Here is a 20,811-nt window from a genome sequence, read left to right as displayed (position 1 = left end):
TTCCTCTCTATTACGATGATAGTATCACCTGTCATACGTCTGCAGATTTGTTTCTTGATATAATAATGATATTCGTGTCTCGTTAAAGATGAAATTTTAAATGTTTCACATAATACATACAGTATAGACACGAAGGTTTTCTAGAAATGTTCGAACAGTTTCATGAGCCACCGTACATAAAAGGAACAGACTAAAACAAATAACTGAACTTCCGTGGAACCTATGCAAAAATTAAAAGACGTTGCTGTAAGAAGAACAGAACGAGCTTCCCTTGAAAAGGGGATCCACGTTTCAACAATGCCGAACAAGAACAATCCTCTATATCTTTGTTCCGTAAAACCCTTCGCCCCCGTATCATAAAAATGGCCAAAACCTAACCCAAAATTCATTTTCCAAAGCAGCCACCAACACAAGAGAACAAGTCGTAAAGTCGTGTTCATCGTTCGTAGAATGCATATATTAAGACGTGTCCGGCGCACTTGTCGCAGTGGGGAGAAAGCTAACAAATGTCCCTCCTGAAGCGTTTGACCCCTGGTAAGTTCAGCCACCCACGCGTTAGACTAAATCTCGAGTCAGGAAGCCAGAGAAAGAGAGAGAGAGAGAACAACCCCTCTCCGAAGCTCGAGCATTTATGGAAGGACGGTTGGTGCAGCGTAGTCCGACCGCATAGTCCGAACCAGGAGGAAACTAATCAGCAAATTCGTGTTCTAAATCTAAATCGCCGACCGAATATTAATTCGAGACCTCTCTGTCTTTGTCTATGTGTTCGGCTATGGTCGTGCAACAGAGCCAAGAGAAGTCCCCCATTCCGTAGCGAAACCGGGCCTTCGTCGTCCACCTTCGTCTCCTAGGTTTTGCGCGATACAGCAGCAGCCGTTGGTGTAGCTACGAGAGAGCGCACACAAGGCTGATTTGTGACACCGGCTGGCGCCTAAGCGATATTTACGACTGTCGTTCAAGGAATCGAAACACCGTGGCTACGCGACGTTCTCCACGGGGCCGCTTTTAATTGCATTGAAAAGTCCCTCGGTTCCCGGAAATCGATTTCGAGAGCCATGCTTCGCAGTCGGGGTAAAAAAGCTGCGGCTATGGCCAAGAACCCTTTGGAAACGTTAACCCCTTAAACGGGCGGAGTCGATAGAGATGACAGAAACGAGCGAATCTAATTGCCATCGTTGAAATAAACGCGGTTCGATTCGACGGATTGCTTAGAAACGTTTATGGCTGCATTCTCTCATATCTACGATGACATGTCGTGTGTTATAAGTTGTGAAAGGAAGTTGCAAGATCTGAACGTAATTATTTCTTACGATGACTCGATTGAATTAGAAGCTGGTCTTCGGCTGTTCGTTGGTTGCTTTTGGAACGCCAACGTGAAAGAATTATATTTTTTATTTTTCAACTACAAAGCTGCATTAATGTACATTATAAGATAAAGAGTAGAAAAGGACAGTGACGTTGCAAACACTATTTTTTAAGTCTGCCTTAAAATTTACCACTATTTACGCCGTCTTGCGATAATAATGAACGATTGTATACGTAAATCACCTGTCTCTTAACAATTGAACATTAATCGTCTACTTGCGAAGCGAAACTGACAAATTGTCAAAAAATTGGAATTAATCAGTTAAGCTTCCTTGAGACTCGATTAATAATTAATCGAACGCCTCTCCCATTGCAAGCTAATTCCATTAACAACAACGAGATTATCCTTCCGTGGAAACCTGGCCGTCTAAAAGAGGATTCTCACCCCCGCACCAGGACAGAGGGCAAGCAAGACCAGGAGTCCAGAACAAACAGACAATTTAGCTCGTTTTAAGGGCACGCGTCCTAACGGGCAAAAGCGAAGCGGAGAACCGAGCACTTGGTACTGGTTGGCAAAAAATCGGGGGTTGCTTTCGGTGACTGATACGGCCCTGACTAACGAGCCTCCGCCGGACCATCGTTCCACTCTTAAAGCCTCGAAGGGTGGTCCTTTCTCCCTCTCGCGTCCACGGTCCTTTCCACGTTTCTTTCCTCGTCGTTCACGAAGACACATTAGGCACCGTCCAACCTCGTATCAATCACTCGACAACCCTGGTAGCCGAGGATCCTTCGTCGGTCTTCGGTTGACAGAACCGGAGGTGACGCGATTGAATACCACCCTCCGGGCATCTACGGCCCACCGACATGATGACGATGCTCCTGGAAAACCTGGGGAAGGAAATGTTCCTCGTTCGACTGCACCCGTTTAATGGACGACAGCCGAAAGACGATCGACCGCTAACGAGCTACAGCGGAATAGCTCGCGTTTTCCTATCATCGGTTGTGCTTTCTGTAAGGCTCGGTGAAGACGAGTTGTGTGACATGTGGCAGGGATTTTCCAGTGACAATTTCCAGCGATTTGGTAGTTTTTGCGTTCTTCTGAGGTATCATCTGCGATCATAACTTTGCGATATAGCAGCCTTATTTGCATTGTGCTCGAGATTCCTTCATATTTTTAATAGAACACTATTCGGACAAGCGTAGGATGTAGTACGCACTAAGCAACAGTAGTGTCGTACGGATGGATTTTTGAAAATATAAACGTAGCGTTAACGCGTACCTGTTTTTCTAAAAATACAATATAATTGCCGATGTCGTGTCGTCAAATATGTACAACCAATTCCCGTGATAGAATCGCAATAAAACCATGCATAAAGATTCCAAAGCCGACGATCTGAATTTCCTAAACGAAAAAGCTGAAAACAGAATCTCGATGGAGGAAGACGTAGAACGAGAAGATCAATCGGGGATGTAGATCAAGCGGCACGAGTCCGCGAGTCAGCGAGTGTAGAGAAGATCACGGTTTTAACCCTAAACGACATCTCCATCTGGGCGATCCGCGATCCGGCTACTGGATATCCCAGGACGAGACGCCGGGCCATTGAGGCGCGGTCTTTGCAATTCAAATGAACCGCTGGACGATCCCCGACGAGGCAGAGCCTTGACAAATGTCGACGGAAAAAAATGCTCGACGATCCACGACCGAGAGACGGACAAGACAATGGGATGTTTAGAGCCCTCCGGGTCTCTTGTACGCGAGAGACACGCCGGTACCAAACAGCGCAACCAACGACGTGAACATCGGTCCGTAGATCCCCCTGGTGCTACCTTCGGGACCCAATTTGCCTGCCAGTTAGACGACAAGGATCAGTCGTTCGACAAAGTGGACTTGCGCGTGGCCGATTCACCAAGAGGATGCGTAAACCTGATCCGACTTCCTGGGATTCGCGTGTCAATTTGCAGAGAGAGAATGCACGCAAGTCGAGGTGAGTTTGAAAGGATTGAAAGTGGATTAGTTTACAGCGTGTGTTTTATGCGTGAGAAGAATTGATCCCGTTGGATATGTAGAAGTATCATCGAAAGTGTTATATGTACATATACTGTTCCAATCTCGGATAAATAATAGTGTGGTCTGTGTAAAAGTTAGGAAGATTGTAATTGCGTGTACGCGTTTCATTATAAAAGCGTGCTGGACTTTTCAAGTACGAAGAGTTGAAAATAATATTAGACAATTCTAAATGCGCTGATATCTATAAAGGAATAAATAACGTACTAATTTTCCTCTGCTTTGTGTTATAATAAAAGCAAGGTGAATTTATGTTGCAACCCAATATCTCGAAATTTCGAATTGCGCTACTTCTGCATCACTCTGTATATGTAAAAAGAAAAAAGAGGAGAGAAGATCGTAGAACCGTGAAATTTGTTCGCAATGAAAAGAATTGTTGCCGGGGGATCGAATCACGAGAATCAAGGGCGAGAAACTTTTAGAAGCCCATTTGGACCGGCACCACCTACTCATCTCCCCGACGGCACCGGTTTTTCTGTCGGTTAATTTTCAGGATACTTCTTAATTATAATGAGACACTTTGGGGTCTGCCAGAGAAGCCAACCGAGAATGGCAGCGGAACAAACGTAGGAGGGGTATTTATGTAAATCGGTGGCTAATGTCTTCTGGCATTATTCCTCGGGTTAGGTTACAAGAGGGGAGCAGAGTGAACCGAAGGAAACGTACAGTTTCACACACATGTATGCATACATACTCACGTTAAAAATATACATACGGAAAATTATCTTTTAAAAATAATAATTTAAATCGCAAAACTTTATACTATCAATTAGGTACAAGTCTTAGTTGAAAAATCTGTTGAAACACATTTCAGCGTTAACAGAACTTTAATATTCAATATAAACAGTGAATTTTAAATTATGCCCATTTTCAGAGAAATCTAATTTAATGCATTAACTATCTATCATTCTTATTAGTGTTATCTAACGTAGCGAGAAAAATATATAAAGATCGTAAAAAGGAAATTGGTCAAATTGTAACAAAAAACGAATGATAGTCAAAGAGCGAATACCTGGTCAATCACAGGGACATTCCTCTCCCTATTAGTCAGCTGTTTACACGACACAAGAAAAAGAAACTCCAATTTCCCTGTAGTAAACTGCCTACAATTTCCTCGTCTCGATTAAGTCACAAATAAATTCTAACCGGATCAGGAGATCCGGTTACGTGTAAACGTGAAATTCGTGGCAAGAGAAATGCCTCCGACTTCCACGACGCGATTAAGCCACAAATAAATCCTAGACGTATTGAGAGATCCAGCTAAAGTCGGAAAAAGGAAAAATCAGCAGTTGTACACGCCTGTGCGTGAGATCGTGTACCGATAATTAGATTGGCCATGTTCGCATTGTAGAGAGAAAGAGAAAGAGAGAAAGAGAGAGAAAAGAAAAAAGAGACACGTGGGGGAGCACTGGTAACGATCCGCCTAGGGACGATCGTTTACATAATGACCCCCCTGGAATCGTACGAAAATTAATTGCCGATAAGATCGAACGGTCCCAGGATGGAATAAAAGAGAAAGCCGTTAATTGCACGATCAGTCTTCGGATCTCTGTACTGTACCAGGAAATTGATAGGCCTCTGTCGTCCAACATGTGCAACCATCGTACTCATTGCACATACATACATTATAATCGTTTCAGTCCGCGTCCAATTATAACCCATGATGGATACATATGGTGGTTGTTCTATCAGAAAAATATTCAAAAATGTTAAAAAGCGTGGAACTGTAGATTATGCGTATACTAGTAGCCATTAAGATATAAATTGATTAAAGCTGCAACATGTAAAATTTTCCAATTAGCGCGAAAATTAAAATTCTTAATGTTTTTCTGGGGTACATTTTAAATGGTACTTACTCGGTTGCGTATGGAGATCAGAGTTGATCTTCTTAATGATGATCGGATAATCAACGTCGTAAAATTGCATCAATTTCGCCCATTCGTCGGCTGTTATAATGGTATAGCTGTAACCAATTTTTCAACATGTTATTACATACGTTTAATCCAGCGAATTAGAAATCGCGAAGATAAACAAAGTGGGAAACTAAGAAAAAGTATTCTTCAGAAGTATTTTCTCTTGTTATAATTGTCTACGATATTAATTGCTGCGACAAACACATTTACATTCATTTACAATGCACTTTGTACCAATAGTAATACACTTTTTATTTTATCTAATAGAACGTAATAAGATATGATAATAAATGAAAAACTGTCTAATTAATATGTCTAAGAGCTGTCTGTTATCAATTATTCATATTATTTTGTTTCTTTCTTCATATCTAAGAAATATCCAATCGATTATTTAGTCAATAATCACTCGGCTACAGAGACAGGCAAATAAAACCAAACGGTGTACGATAGCACTGGCAGGGGCGTACTCGCAAGGTGGAACTCGCGATTTTCCGACAACGGTGTAGAATCTGTAATGGTTTTTGCCCCGTCTCCCTTAATTATACCGCAAATTAGAAATTTCTTGCCGCGCACCGGCTCCAGCTTTTTGCCTCGCAATTGTTCACCCGATCCTGGCGTGGTTCCTGAAGCTCGTGCACCACGCCGCGCCGGCATCTCGCGTCGCTATGATCGATAATGCCTTGAAAAATCACGCGAAATACGCGTACTGATTATCCCTAAACTTCTCCTTTAATCGTCAGAGAACCGCAGAATATTTTACATGCGCGTGAACGAATGGAAAATCTCTTGTAAAAGAAGAATATCAGAGTACGATCCATTGTCAGTGATTTCAACGATTTAGTTCGCAAAGAAACGACTACCTCTACGAGATTTTGTAAGAAAAAATAATGAAAAATATTCGAAATTTAGATGGTCTATAAAATATCAAGAAACATTAACGTTTCTATGGATTCCGAAGAATTGTAGAAATACAATTATTTAGAGTAAATATGATAGGAAGATGTATCATTTGTAATTAGAAGTATCGTTTGTAATTCGTAGAAATATATGATTAATAAGAAAGTGTGAGAAAGCGAAGCATGGTCGGAACGAAAAATTGAAACTCACTGACTTCGAATGGTCATAAATTAGAAGCCAAGACTTTAAATGGAAAATAGATAAAAAAAAGAAAGATAGATGAATATTTATGTTATACGTAAAAGACGTCAATAAATTAATAAATTAACAGCTACATACTGCGACTAATTAAAATGATAAATACCGATAATTATATCGCACAAAGTATAGTTGTACAAAGTTTAATACAAAGAATAAATCTTTTCCTTTGAATAATATGTAGTTCGTTGATAAAATAGTTGTTCCATTATTTCATTCGTTTTCTAACTTCTAACGAAATATAGAAATATCCGAGAACTCCATCGAAACAGCCTTGCATCTTCGAAAAAGAAAGTCGTGTTTTTTCGCCAAGAGAATGATCACGTTGAAAAATGATAATCTTCCTCCATTAAGCGATTTAATTAAAATTATCAGATGCAATATATATATATATATATGTCGGAGAAGCAGTGGGGATAGGGTTGTTGGTGTTTGAGGAGTCTTCATTGAAGGTAGCCATCGTTGCGGTGTAGCGAAGATACGATTTATTGACACAGGTATGAATGACACAGGTTTGACAATCTATCACGGCGGTGAGACGTCCGCGACACTAGTGACAGTGATCTCAGGTTCAATAACGAATCCGCGGTCAACGGGATGACAGATAGGCGTTCTCGCTGAATCTAAGTCTGACTCGTAAACGATAATTGCTGAGCGTAAAGACGTTACTCTTTAGTCGACGGGAGCGCGTCAAAGAATGCGCGTCCCGTCCCGATGATTCCACAGAGGAAAACTATACTGGGGTGTGTCTAAGGACACAAGATCATCGGATTCGTCGAGGAAAGCCTTCGTTTAGGAAGTAAGGGAAATTGACGTTGCTGCTAATTGGTCAATCTCCATATCGGTGGTTAGAAAAGGATGCTAGCCGCCCTCGAGGGAAAGTTGCTAGTGGGAGACGCCACTAGTTGAAAAATATGTCTCCCCTATCTTCCCGTAGTTGGGACAAAGACTGTATGTCTGTTTGAAGGACTTTAGTTAACTAAACCTTAAGATTTATTACGGGCCCTCGGGCTAGCCGAACATGTACTGCGGAGACGCATCGACATCTGGTAATCATCTTACTCGAAGAATAGGGTCTGCGTGTGGCGAGCCACGGGACAGAAACCGTTGGAATGTTTACTGTCGCGTGTCGCCACGAATATTTCTTTTAAGGAGAGCTATAGAATTACTCCATACCTTTGTTAGGCAAAGCGTTCATCCCGTGACCGCGGCTACGTTCGGCGACTGACTGTCGCCTCGAGCCCAAGCTCACCATCACGACTCTCGAACAATCACAATCGGGTTGAATAACTACAATTGTTCAATTACAGCTATAGTAGACTCTAGGTTACAATGTTGCCGGATTATCCAAAATTCCAAAGGCTCCGGTGTTCTTTCATCTCCGACATATATATATACGTTCCTTGACGACGTAGAAATTTATGGAGGCACGTTTCGAAGCGATCGAACGAGCTAGCAACCAGCTGATACGAGACGATGATGACTCGACCGATAATTAGTTGCGCGACATTAATTTCGATTCAACGCAATATGCCGCGTGCTCTCATTTGAATTTTCACGAGGCAAAAACCGCGCGGACGAGCTTGTCGACTCTCCTCGTGTATTTGCCTAACGCCGGAATAATGGTGGATGCATCGAGGAGAGCCGGAGAAAAAGGGAGGAAATCGGAGAAATCCTCGTCGGATGAATAGAAAAAAAGCAAGCCCAGTCTCGAACGAGACACGACACCGTTCGCGTTATTGAATATAATTTGTCGTTTAACACAGTCCATGTTATTTCGATCGAATGGTCGTTAACCCGCATCGTTTCTACATGTTTGCGATAATAGAAAATCAATCGAAAAATGTTATCAGAGTTGACATTGAAAAAAAGTATCCGAAAGCAGAGAATCTTGTAAAAAAATATGCATTCGTACTGTAGAATCTTCTAACAGCATGATTATAGAAATTCTATAGAACTAGAAATTAACTTGCATTTATCCAAAAAGTAATAAAAGAGTTACAGAAGAGGGAATTGCGCGAAAAAGTTAAACATCAGCCATGTTTATTAATAAGAAAACATTAATAATCTAGTCTTAGATCACTTCTAGGATGACTATAAAACGAGTATCAGCTTTTTGTTACAAAGTCAAACTACGAAAGAATTTTTTAATCTCGATGAATAGCAAAATTTACCTACTTTTCTTGGTCTTTAATAGATTATACTATTCTTTGGTGTTCGATAATTTTTCTAATTATTTCTAATTTCACAGAATCCCCAAAATAATTCTTCCATCTAAATAATTTACAAACTACGCCGATTTTTAAACATTATCTATCTATGTCTTTGACACATTTCTACGATTTTCATTTCGTGGAATCTACACGGTCACGCCGTAAAAGCTGTTTACCCTCGTTTCAAAAAATTCGTCTCGTTTTACTATCATCCCCTATCATGTTAAAGATGAACTAGGATTCCGTGGACAGCCATTTGAGAGTAATTGAATCGCTATAGTCGGTAAGAAAGCACGAAGAAAAGCTACAAGGAGGCGAAAGGTCGAAGATTGACGGCTAAAATGATTTTTTAACGGTCTGGATACAGCAGAGGGTGAACAGACGGACGACTTAAGCCGTCGGCTATCTTAGGCAGATAGTGGACAATGGTTTAGCATAATGGTCAGAGGGTGGATTGCCACGTTGGCCCCGGGGGCGTGTTTGTGACATTTTCGTGTATCCATCACGTAGCGTGGACTCGGAGGACGGGCAAAGAAGAAAATGGTGCCAGGAGATCACGCACTTTTGCTTTATAATACAGTGGTTATGGATTGTACTTTGAGAAAAGCAAGGATATCCTGACTTCTCCGTGGTTAACGTTCCAGCGTTTCTTGAAGAGCAACTAAATATTATTCTTAGGTAGTTGAAGCGTTCTACGATTTATCTGTGACATTATTTGGATCTCCTTCTTACATATTTCTAAAATAATAGATTAAGATAATATAATATATGGATAATACAAAGGGGAAATAAGGAATAAATTGAAGTCTAAAGAATAAAATTGAAATAATAAATCAAGAGAAAAATTACTTACAGTTCATGGTTGATAGAAGGTGAATAGAGAAATCCTTTGTGCGGTTCGCAGAGAAGAAAACCGTTTCTAATACCAACCGGCGGTGTTTTCGAAAACACTTCAGCGTATCTAAAACAAAGGTGAGAACTCGTATTAAAAATCATTGAGAAATAACTTTATCTATTCAATTATAAAGTATTCGAATTACCAGACCGCTGGTATTTATACGTTTATAAAAATTGTATGTATAGGATTGTATTAAGACGTACATAAAACATGTATAGTACACAATTGTCTAAAATATTGGAATTAAAATATCGTTGAACTGTGTTCCCAGAATACCTAGAATTATATGTACATTCACAGTCTAATAATTACACGTTCTAAAAAATAAACGCACAATTTCATCCTTAAAAACATTGGCAAATATCTCGATTGCTATTTGCTAAATCCACCCCCGAGCTCCTGGCATTTGCAAGCGACAAGCAGTACCGGTACGCATGATAAATCCCCAGGCATTAAAAATATATTTCCAGGATTATTTTTTACGAATACTGTCAGCCAGTTAATCGTTTCGAATAATGCAACCTCGTCCGTGACACGTCTTTCGGGTCGTGGACCAGAAAGACGACGAGGAGGAACGCTTCCTTCGGGACATTCCAGGGGTGGAGATGTGTCGGGGGATTGGGGTTGTGCATCATTTTTCACATACCACGAGGGGGCGGACGGTTTTTGCCGTCTCCCTACCCGTCCGCCATCCAGATAATGCTCTTAAAGACAGATATCTCCCGCGAAACGAGCCAGGTACGCGATCGTACGGAGATGAGGTAAACTTGAACAGAAAATCTGCCTGGATTTTCCAAATGGAACGTTCCACCCTTCATGGAAAAGGCGACAATTGGAATTCGCGGCAACGCGAAACGTAATTTTTCATCGCTACTTTTCCATAAGGATTATTAATACTATATTTCATGTCCATTGTTCCTAAAACCAACGTATTCGTTTAGTCGATTTAACAGTCGTTGGCAAATTACGTTTATCGTTGACATTACGTCGATATAGACAGGATTTAGAAGAGGGAAATATGGTACTTTTCTACTCCTTCCGTTCAATCATCAAAAAGGGATAGGTTTACAAAGCGCAATACCATATTTACTGTATATCTTAACACGTATCGCAAACTCAAGATACATAAATATACCTCCGCTCAAAAGTCTTAGAACAGCCTGTGCACGAGCCTCGAAATTGGACAAAGATTGACACAGAAAGTGTACGCTGCCAATATATCGACCTTTACGATTTTGTTAAAGCATGCACGCAATTTAAAAGCCCGATCTACGTCGAGCATTAAAAAAATGCTCCCAAGAGTGAAATTGATCGCATTTCGCTTCTGAGAAGCTCGATTTATTCGAACATTCGCCGCGTAACCTGTCGCCAGTCTGCGCCCCGATACAACGAAAAGAAGAAAAATTTTCCAATAAATTTTCCGATAAAACAAGGAATCTCGGTGTCGCTCGGAATCACCCATGTCGATTATTGAAAAAATCTATCTATGTACGAGTGAGGGGTGGTGGGACGGAGAGAAAAAGAAGTAGAAAAGCAGAAAGCTCGCGGAAACCGCGAGGACACCGAGGAAGTGCAAATATCCGTTGTAGAGGATTTAAAAAATGTCTCCCTGCCGGATACCCCGAAGCGGGTTTTCCAGAAGCGAATATGCGTATTAATTATGAGCCTTGTTCAAACAGTCGAACAGAGGGACGCAGGGGGTGAGGTGAAAATTGGCCGCCCTTATTACAGTCGAGCCAGGGAGCAACTTCTCTTCTCTCTCCTTCCGTCGTTCGTGCTTTCCGTGTCCCTGTTTCTCTGATCTCCACCTTCGTCCTCTTCCTCTCTCGTCACAGACACGATTCTCCTCTCCTCTCTCTTTTTTTTATTTCTCATTCGAGGCTTTGTTTAACTTCTGTCGCGGAATTTTTCCGGTCCACAGCGATTATTACTCCCAGGAGATGGAAGAGGAAAACAGGAACCGAGAACTCCTGATGCAAGAGGGGGTGGTAGTTATGTATCCCACTACAAGAGGATGGGATACGTTCCGAGGAAATCGTTTGGAAATGCCTCGATAATTCGGTAGGGAGTCAAACACCAATACGCTCATACTGTCTTCCAATACTTTTGCATTTTTTAAACAAGAATTTAGGTTCGGAGACCAACAATTTTGGCAGTCCAAATCCAAGTATGAATCTCAGTTCAGTTGGCTGAATCTTTTAGTTTCTTAACTCGACATTCTTCTCGCAGGCGCGTCTTTTTTTATCCCCTTAAAATATCCTGTGAACTGCAAAGATGGCACACAAAGAAAAACTAAAATCTACATAACAGATACATATCAGATAATTGCATAAAGAAAATAAATAATTCTACCTCGATAAAGATGAAAATTAATTTGACTAATTTGCATCAAAGTACAGTCTGCAATCGACGAAATCGATCTGTACAAAATCTAAGCCTTCCTACGTCTAAACTTCTTATTTTTAGCTTCAAGTTCGACGAACTATGGAGCCCAAGTTTTTGTTTTTAAACATGGAAAAATAAGGTAACATCGTCAAAGGAAAAGCGATTTAGCATGCCACAACCGGAAGGTTTAATACGGCTGGGAGCATGAAATTGAAATCGTTCTATGTCGTTGCGCAGAGTGCAAAGAACATCATCCTCCAAGGTGCTGTTTTCTCTGGTGGAAGAGACGAACAGCTTCGAGGGAGAGATATCTCTGTTGATTAAGGTCTTCCGTGGATCGTTGTTGTCTCCAGACTCATTCGTGCATAGAGCAGGATATTACGCACCGGTACCGAATAATGATATCTCGACCGCAGTGATCATATAAACCGCAATGATTACAAGGATATCGGAGACCTATCGACGTCTCGTCTGGTATGCGAATTATTGTGCATTCGTGTCGCAATTCCGAATGAACAGCTTAATTGGAGTCCATCGTGCGAAAGAATCTCTTTAATACCGCAACTACCACAATAGTTAAAAGGGACAATTTGTCATTTTTCATACAAGTTTTATAAATTTACAGTGATGTAGTTCTGGAATTCGAGATATACGAATTTGTTTTCGAAGAAATAATTTCCTCGAGAAATTCGGCAGCCGATTGTACTGTACAAAAGTACTAAATGTGAGTGCTACAGACTCTTTTTCATCATCATAAAATAAAAGAAGCTGTACTAAAAGTTCCTGGAACAAATGTTAGATCACAAGAATTAATAATTAATAGAACAAAAAACGAAAAACCGATGCAGATGAGTTGGAAATCGAAGGTGATTAATTCATTGCACGCTGTAGACATGGAGTTCGTTTCGCCAGACAGATTTCCCTGAATAACATTTTCTGTCCATAACGATCTTTATTCAAGAACGAGTGGAAAAATAAAGAAAGATAAATGTAGTAAGAAACCAAGTTTTTTTCCCCGATTCGCGCGTATTTCTTGATACAGCAATCTTTTCATTAGCAACGTCAAAAGTGACACGCTTCGAAGAAGAATCGCCCTCGAAGGGGACTACAATACCGTTTCTACCCTGACATCCCTTTGAATGTGGGCGATGGTTCGATATTAGCTGGAGCAAACCGCTTTCGACGAGGACGACACGATTATTCGAGCGAAACAGGGGCGAATCCTCTCCGTTTCACTCACCAACACCCAGATAACCTACCCAATGTCCTCCTCCCTAGCTTTTCTTCCTCTGTTTTCCTCCTTTTTCCTCTACTTTCGTCTGTCCAATTCTACGCGTGACCAAAGTTTCTCCCTCCATCTTCTCTCCGCTATTTTTCTCTTCCATTGCATATGGACTCTCCGTATTGGTAAAATTTGAAGAGAAATCTAGCAAAAATCGCGAAAGATGCAGTCTACTTCGATCGAAGTTCGATTCACAAGCAAAGAAGTAGCCTTCGATTCCAAAAGAATCCATAACTTTTTTCCTCGACTTTCTTCCTTTTTCTTCCACTTTCGTTCTAGCTACAAACGAAATTCCTTCGATCCACCAAGCAGAGTTCGTTCTTCTCTGCTATTTTTCTCTTTCATTTCATACCGATAACCTCCGTAAGATTAGAATAAATATTCGACGAAAACCGTTGAAAACGATACACGTTGTTCAAGCAACATGTTGCTTCTCCAATTCCAGATGAAACAAAAAGGTACCAAAGCAAATCAGCCTACTTTAATCGAATCTTGATCCCCGGGCAAAGAAGTTGCTTCTAATTCCAACGGAATCCTCTTCTTTCTACAGAAACGTCCAACTTTCTCAGCTCACCACGTGGCTGTTTCTCGATCCTCTTTTTCATCCTTTCGTTTCGTTACTTTCGAATCGGTCTCCGTTCATCTCGTTCGAGCGACAAGGTCCTTCTTCATTTTATCTGCTCCCCATTCGTCCTCTGTTCCCTGTCCATTGATTGGGCGCCGCGTATACACCGATTTCTTGCCGGCTCTTCTCTTTCAGCAGAAATAAATCTTGTGTTTTCGCGTATAAGCGGCCTTTTAATATCACCGGGCTTGATTTACCGCCGCGAGGCCATGCATCCTACGTGTAAGAGAGGCCAAGCCAACATCTCCCACCCCCTCGGCTCCCCCCTTGACATTTGTCTTCCGGCCCGGGAAGAAGGGAACACGACTGTCCCCAGGTTTTCCCTGATTTACCGCTCCTCCCGATGGTATTTGACTAAACGATCCTGGATCTTCTCGATGCTCGTTGCACAAGCAGCAACGATCGACCCGCTTGCGGCCAGAAAATTGCACGAGGACACTTCCGGTTCTCATACAACCTCCGATCATCCATCTTCGTATTTCTTTCGATCAGATACGAATAGTCGGATGAAAGTTTAACTCCTTGCTATTATAGCAACAAATATTTAATTCAACGGTGTGTGCAAAGATTTGCGACCATTTTATGGGATCCACGGAACCAAAGAATACCAAATACAATGGAATTCGATGATACGAGTATCAGAATTAACCAATTAACCGCGTTCGACGTGGCGTAAGTGATTTTTTTAAACTGAATTCTACGGTTAACAGGTAAATCGTGTTATTTATGAGATTTTTATTACGACATACAATATATGAATTAAATATGAAATGTATGAAACATAAAAGTTTAAGGAAATTCCTAATGATTTTTTAAGTTTATTTGTAAGCGTTTTTTAATGCTTATAAACGAAAGTGTACGTGCCGGTATAGCGGCTCGCCTGGCGATATCAAGCCAGGCTCACAAACGAACGAGTTAAAGAGCAAATACGGATCGAAAACGTAAAAAGAAGAGAGCCGGCTGTACTCGAATCAAAGTTGAGATCTAATGGTAATATACGTGGCTTGAAAAGAGCGCCAAAGATAGCTAAAGAGCTAAAATTCTTACAATATCTTACATTACGACCGCTATGACCACTGTACACTTCGAGACTCCGTTACTTCCGCGTCGCTCATCACTCTTCATTCTTAACCATTCTTACGCCACCTATTCTAACCTCCGAATCGCGTGTGCGCGTTTCGAGAACGCTGCTTCTTACTTAAACATCTTCAAGCCAAGGCAGACCTAAGATCTGGTCAAAGAAAGCCGAGTCCCCTTCCAGAACCGCGTCCGCTAGACCAAGCGAAAAACTGGCCGTCCTCTCGATCTGCACTCTCCTAACCGTCCACAAACAAACTTGCCCGCGAACGCGCAAAATCCCTCCCCACGATTTCATGCAGCGAATTCGAAAAAGAGAAAAAAGAAAGAAAAAAGAACAAGGAAAAAGGGGAGAAAAATGAAAGTATATAAGAGAGAGAGAGAGAGAAAAAATGTAAAGATAGCCACCGACCAAAACCACCGCGGCGCTCGCTGTACGGTAATAACACGATAATCATTTATAACGTAACAATCGAGCCACCGTGGCGCGGGGCAACAGGAAAGATCGTTGTACGTGGCGCAAGATGCATCCTCCGGTTATGCAGCTCCGGAGGCCGGGTGCATCGAAGCGTTGCGATCATTACGAGAAGAGGGAGGGGGGAGGTGGAGAAGAGAAGAAGAGGGCAGATTGTACGTGTCCGTGGTAAAAGGTCCACCGGTGTCCAGTGGCCAGTGTGGAAAAAGGAACGCCAAAGAGTCTGGTTCGCGGCGTGGACGGGACAGAGACGATGGAAGAGGAACGACGAAGACGGAGAAAAACAATGTTGCGCGCTCGGTACCGCGGGACATTCAGAAAATAAGAAGAGAGAACTGGGAAGAGGGAGGGGGGCGGCGGCCCCCAGGATGATGAGAAACGAGAGAAGACCGTCGCCGGGTCCCCTCGATGGACGACCAGTTGCATCAACGAGAGCGAATTTAAAAGCGATCACAGGAGTCCTCGGTTCCTTCGTAAATGGAGGTGTAAGGATAAACTGTAAATCATCCGGCTCGTTATCCCGAACCCCGACACGATCATACTCTCTTCGCTACCACTATTTTCTTGTACTACTTTTAACGTGCCGGTTCAACAATACGAGGGCCACCGTCTTTCGCGCTGGTCAATGCGTTACCGCGATGGAAGCCGCGATGATTCTTCACGATCTATCTTTTGTTCAGGGGAAATAGATCGGAAACGGTGGAAAATCAGTTACGATCGTGACATGTGGGAATATCGAGGTATGTCACGATTACGACAAATCTTCGAAGATTCCAACTTTTATCCAAACTCCATTTATTGCAATGAAATTTTAATTCTTATCTAGTAGAACGATTTGCTGATTGAATTCATTTGTCATATATACCTTGTACATATAAACAAAAACTCGTAGATAGTGAGAAGAATTAGTGAACTCTAATCATATGAACTACCTGTCCCCCCTAGACTAGGCTAGTGTATTCTCATTCGCTATCTTTCCAAAACTGCAATATGTCAAGATGCAGAAGTTCGATACATATTTCGATTACCAGAGATCCAACTTCTCTTTTACTCTGGACTCTTGGCCTCCTCTATATCATCGAAATAAATGGGAAAGCAACGTTTCCTTCGCGTTACATTCACATATTCGTCATCGAATGGTACACGTACAAATTGGTCCTTCAACCCGCGTCTGCTTTTCAGCTTGGCTGGTTTCATTGATCCCGTCAAGGTAAACCTATTTAACGAAGGTCGAATCGTTGCCTCGAATCGCTTCTAGCCCGAGGTCTTGGCGAAAGGCTGCTCGCTCTATTTGAATTTTTTTGCCAGCACGTGATTAATTGATCACGATCGAACGTGACTCGATCGAATCGAACGTGGCCTGGATCTTTCTTTCACGATCGATTCACGGGCGTTACTTTTCACGCGAATCGGCCGAATCGAGCGCTTGCCCTGACCTCGAATACGCTCGAAAATCTCGGTTTTCTAGCGCGAACGCGCGGAATCCGTGGCTTCTTCAGCCACGAGAACGAACATCCATTCGCCAATAACTCGAGGAATGCGGGTTGACTGTAACTCGAGCGATTATTGCTTGCCGTACCGTTAACGAAGCCTCGTTACAAGCGAACTTTGTAAATACCTCGAGGTAGAAAGAGGCGAACATCAGTTTTTCGAATAACGAACGGGCCATGAACTTCGTTGGAATGCTTCTGCTTTAAATCATTGTAGCCTGGATAGGCGTAGGTTCCGCTCACAATCGAGTTTGCAAACAATTTTTCTGCCATCTTTTATCGTACAAAATCAACGATCTGCTAAGGCGTGTAACAGACTTAGCACGACTTCCAGACATCGTCTATAAATTATGTAGATAACCACGTGTCCGTACAGTAGATGATTTGTTGAAGAGAAATTTCAGTTAGCGTTGATATGCTGCGTTCGTTCAGTTACTTAAGCAATGCTGTTAATGCTGTTACATTTTTGTTTTTGCTGGTTTGGACGCGATAATTTAGAAGGATAGAAGAAGCACAGCACAGTGTGTTGAAGCGAATATTATCGCTTAAAATCCAAAGATGAATAGCTATGTTTTAGCAGCGGTAAAATGTATTAATTGAACTCTTGAATTCACTTACGAGAAACGTAAATTCATATTGCTGGAATAAGAAATCACAGCGGCAACAAGGAGAGTCAGTGAATCGGAAAATTGTTTGTTGACCCTAGCATTTTCTTCTAACGTACTAGAAAACATTCAGTTTTTCTTGGCAAAATCTTGTTTCTCTCTGCAACTGTTTCCGATGTAGCTCTTAAGGGATTGAACATCGAAGGGCGGCTTCGCCTCTTAAACTCGAGTTACCGCAGCTAAGAAAAGATACGTATCTGCTATTGTTGGCTCTTCTTCAAGCCCATAAAGTAGAAATCGAAGCCAAACTCCCTTGCAAGGTCCATCCTGCTACGATACTATCTCCAAAACCGTCTACAAACTTAGAGACCCGGGGAAACACAAAAAATTAGAAATTTCGAAATAACTTCAAAGCGAATACCAAGAATCACATGGCACCGCTCGAACAGGTACGAAGAACTTCTGGAACAACCTTATCACGGCCTCAAATCGTTGGCTGGAGGAAAAACGCAAACCGCACGACAGCTAGGGAAACGTGAAGGATTTCACAACTTCCTGACAAAAGCCATGAGGTAGTAAGTGAGACGATGAACGAAAGAAAAGAAAGACTTCGATGAGGCGACGGTGAATCGTTGTCAGCGGGCGGAAGCTGGCGGTACGCGCTAGAATAACGAAAGCTAATTATGCGTTCGAGACGAAAAAGGGGGAAATCACGGCAAAAACCGTCGATAATCGACATCCTGCCGCAGTCCGTCGGTCAACTACGCTACCGACCGGCGTAAATTTAGTCCCGGGGTCCTGTGTTCCCTCGTCCCAGAGGCGAACGTTACCTCGTCGCGACCGAGAAGTCCCCCTGAACAAACAAGAAGATCGGCCGTGGAGGCTTTTGCTGGCGTAAAAACGAAATCCGTGGACGATGCTTCGACGATCACGGTATGCAGTCGCCCTGGACCGTGATCCTGGAAGCGGAAAGCCAGAGCAGGCCTGTGCCCGCCTCGAAATCCAGCCGATACCTTTCGATTCCAAAGCTGGAGCAACACCCTCTTCTTCTTCAAACGTTCGAGGAATCTTAAAAGCATGTGCGAGAAGAATCTTTTTGCCCGCCGAAAGAGAACGTCTCTCGAGATGGGCTCTTTTTCGGGTCACAACATTTGAAATATTTTTGACAGTCAAATGGTTTCTATGAATTTTTGATTATTTCGATATTTAGTACGATCGTATTCCTTCTTCTTCTGCTAAAATTTCTCTCCTAAATTCTGCCAAATGGATGATAGAGTGGTTCCTAAACAGATATTCCTATCGTCTAACAAATACTCGACGAGTATACTCGACGTATTACGAATCTTTACGTATCTTCGTACGTCTTTATGTATTTTACATACATTTTATTGGTTTGGCAACTAAGGAATGCGGATTGACAAAATCCGCATTTGCATCGATCCCGTATCCTACGCTCCATGTATTTTTTTTTTCATCTTTCTATCGCTTTTTAGTCTTTGCAATTCCCTTTCATGGCAAGTCTACTCTCACTGGTAGAATTGCGTACAAACTATTCTGAAAGTCAGTTTCATGGCACTAGATGTAAATACTTGCACAGCCCTAAGAAAACTATCGTCTAAGAAGTAATAAATTATCTCTATCACGAATCCGCAATGAACATTTTGCGAACGTGTGCAGATGGAAATGGAGAAAAATAGAACAAATACACACCGATATTTTTACAACGAGCGAATAAACGAGAAGAAAAAAATATCCCTCGCGATAAAATTTAAAAAACTTCGACGAGATGGGACAGCGCGACCAATTCCACGCGAGAGGTCGAAAAATTGGCAGGTTGACTGTCGCTTGAATTTTATTTATTTTGTTGTAAAATGTTATATCGTATGTACGCGCTTTTTTCTAAAGATGTTATCTGGATTTAGAAATTTATCTTGCTTTAATCGTTCCAAAGGATCCAGTAACGCGGATCACAGATGACCACCGTGGCAATGAACGTGTTAAGAAGCTACACAAAGTGAACTACCGGCGAAGAGACTCGGCTAAAAATCAGCACCGCTTGAACGAGACGACGGAGAACGAAGCAAAAGAGCCAAAAAAAAGGCGGGAGAACAATCAACGACGGAGCGGCAGGAAAATATCGATGCAGCCGTTTCTCGAAACGAGGTTGCGGCGAGAGGCCGACAGAACCGGCAAATCGTTGCACCGCCTGCGCCCTGTTTTTGCTCGATTTCTCAAAACCGATCGAGCGTTCCCGATCAGGGAGCAACACGCGTAGCTTGCACGCCAGGCGTGACCATCGGCTACCGCGATACACCACGAAAAACGTAGCCGCCCGCCATGCTCAGTCGCTCACGTCTATTTACATTGGCACCGTTGCGGGGAACGATCGATCCTACACGAACGTGCCTTCCACATCGACCATCAAAATCTTCCACTACGAATTCTTCGCCGATGAAACGGATTACGATTTTGTACAATACACTTTTCAGAAGGGACAAGGGCATGAAGCGATAATTGTATGAAGAAATCGAATAAGAACCTGTAGCACAGTTTGATCGAAATTGAATAAACAGCGAAGTATCACTTAAAAGTAAAATTTAAAAACCACTTTTTCCCAAAATCCGCTACGTATTAATGTACATGATCATTCATAAAAATAATAATAAATTCATAATAATATCCATCCTTGCCGTGCAAAACGCACGTACAGGTTCAACAAATTTACACTAACGATCGATTAATTATACATATATCACGTTGCATATAGCTCCTAGAGGTGGCGAACTTGTCAGAAATGCAAAAAAAGAATAAATTTAGCGAATTCGCTCTGGACCGTACAGATTGTGATTTATCTATCGCGGTGTATGGGAAAATACTATTTTGCTCTAACGAAAATGAAATTTCCAATTCTCAAAGTACCGCTACGTTTCTCCCTTTCCTCCAGCGTCTTCTAAATGAATCGTATAATTGATAGAAACAATCAAATGGCCATTACTATGGTGGAAAACGCACCCCATAAATTCGGCGAAAGTTCGCACTAACGATCATCGTTTGAAACATAAATGCACGCGCACGTACATAAGGAATTCTTCCGGAATCAGGATGTATCTCCCTCGCCCCGTCTCTTTTTCTCCTTCTACTTCTCCCACCGGGGGTGGCCAGTGTCTCGGGGGCGGTCATATATCATCCACCCCCGGGGGGTGGCTACGGGGGTGGTGGCAAAAAATCTTGCCGAGCAAAAACTATCATCAGTGCTCGGGCAAAGCGAGCTCAACGCCTTCTCTCTTCTTCCTCTTCTTCTTCATCTTCTTCTTTCTCTTCTT

At 42.1% G+C, this 20,811-nt stretch overlaps 1 protein-coding gene across 3 annotated transcripts in view; it reads right to left on the bottom strand.

Moving 5' to 3' along the window:
- LOC117155165 (ubiquitin carboxyl-terminal hydrolase 48) overlaps positions 1–20,811 on the bottom strand; it is a 76,298-nt gene that overhangs the window by 45,792 nt on the left and 9,695 nt on the right. For all 3 annotated transcript variants that reach the window (XM_033330830.2, XM_033330831.2, XM_033330832.2), the window contains 2 exons: positions 9,505–9,612; positions 5,227–5,333 (listed from right to left, as the gene is read on the bottom strand). In XM_033330830.2, the coding sequence (XP_033186721.1) occupies positions 5,227–5,333; positions 9,505–9,612 (215 nt within the window). The remainder of the gene's footprint in view (positions 1–5,226; positions 5,334–9,504; positions 9,613–20,811) is intronic.

The sequence above is a fragment of the Bombus vancouverensis genome, chromosome 12, assembly GCF_051014615.1.
Source record: "Bombus vancouverensis nearcticus chromosome 12, iyBomVanc1_principal, whole genome shotgun sequence".
Lineage (NCBI taxonomy): Eukaryota > Metazoa > Arthropoda > Insecta > Hymenoptera > Apidae > Bombus > Bombus vancouverensis.
This window is presented reverse-complemented; position numbering and strand designations above follow the sequence as displayed.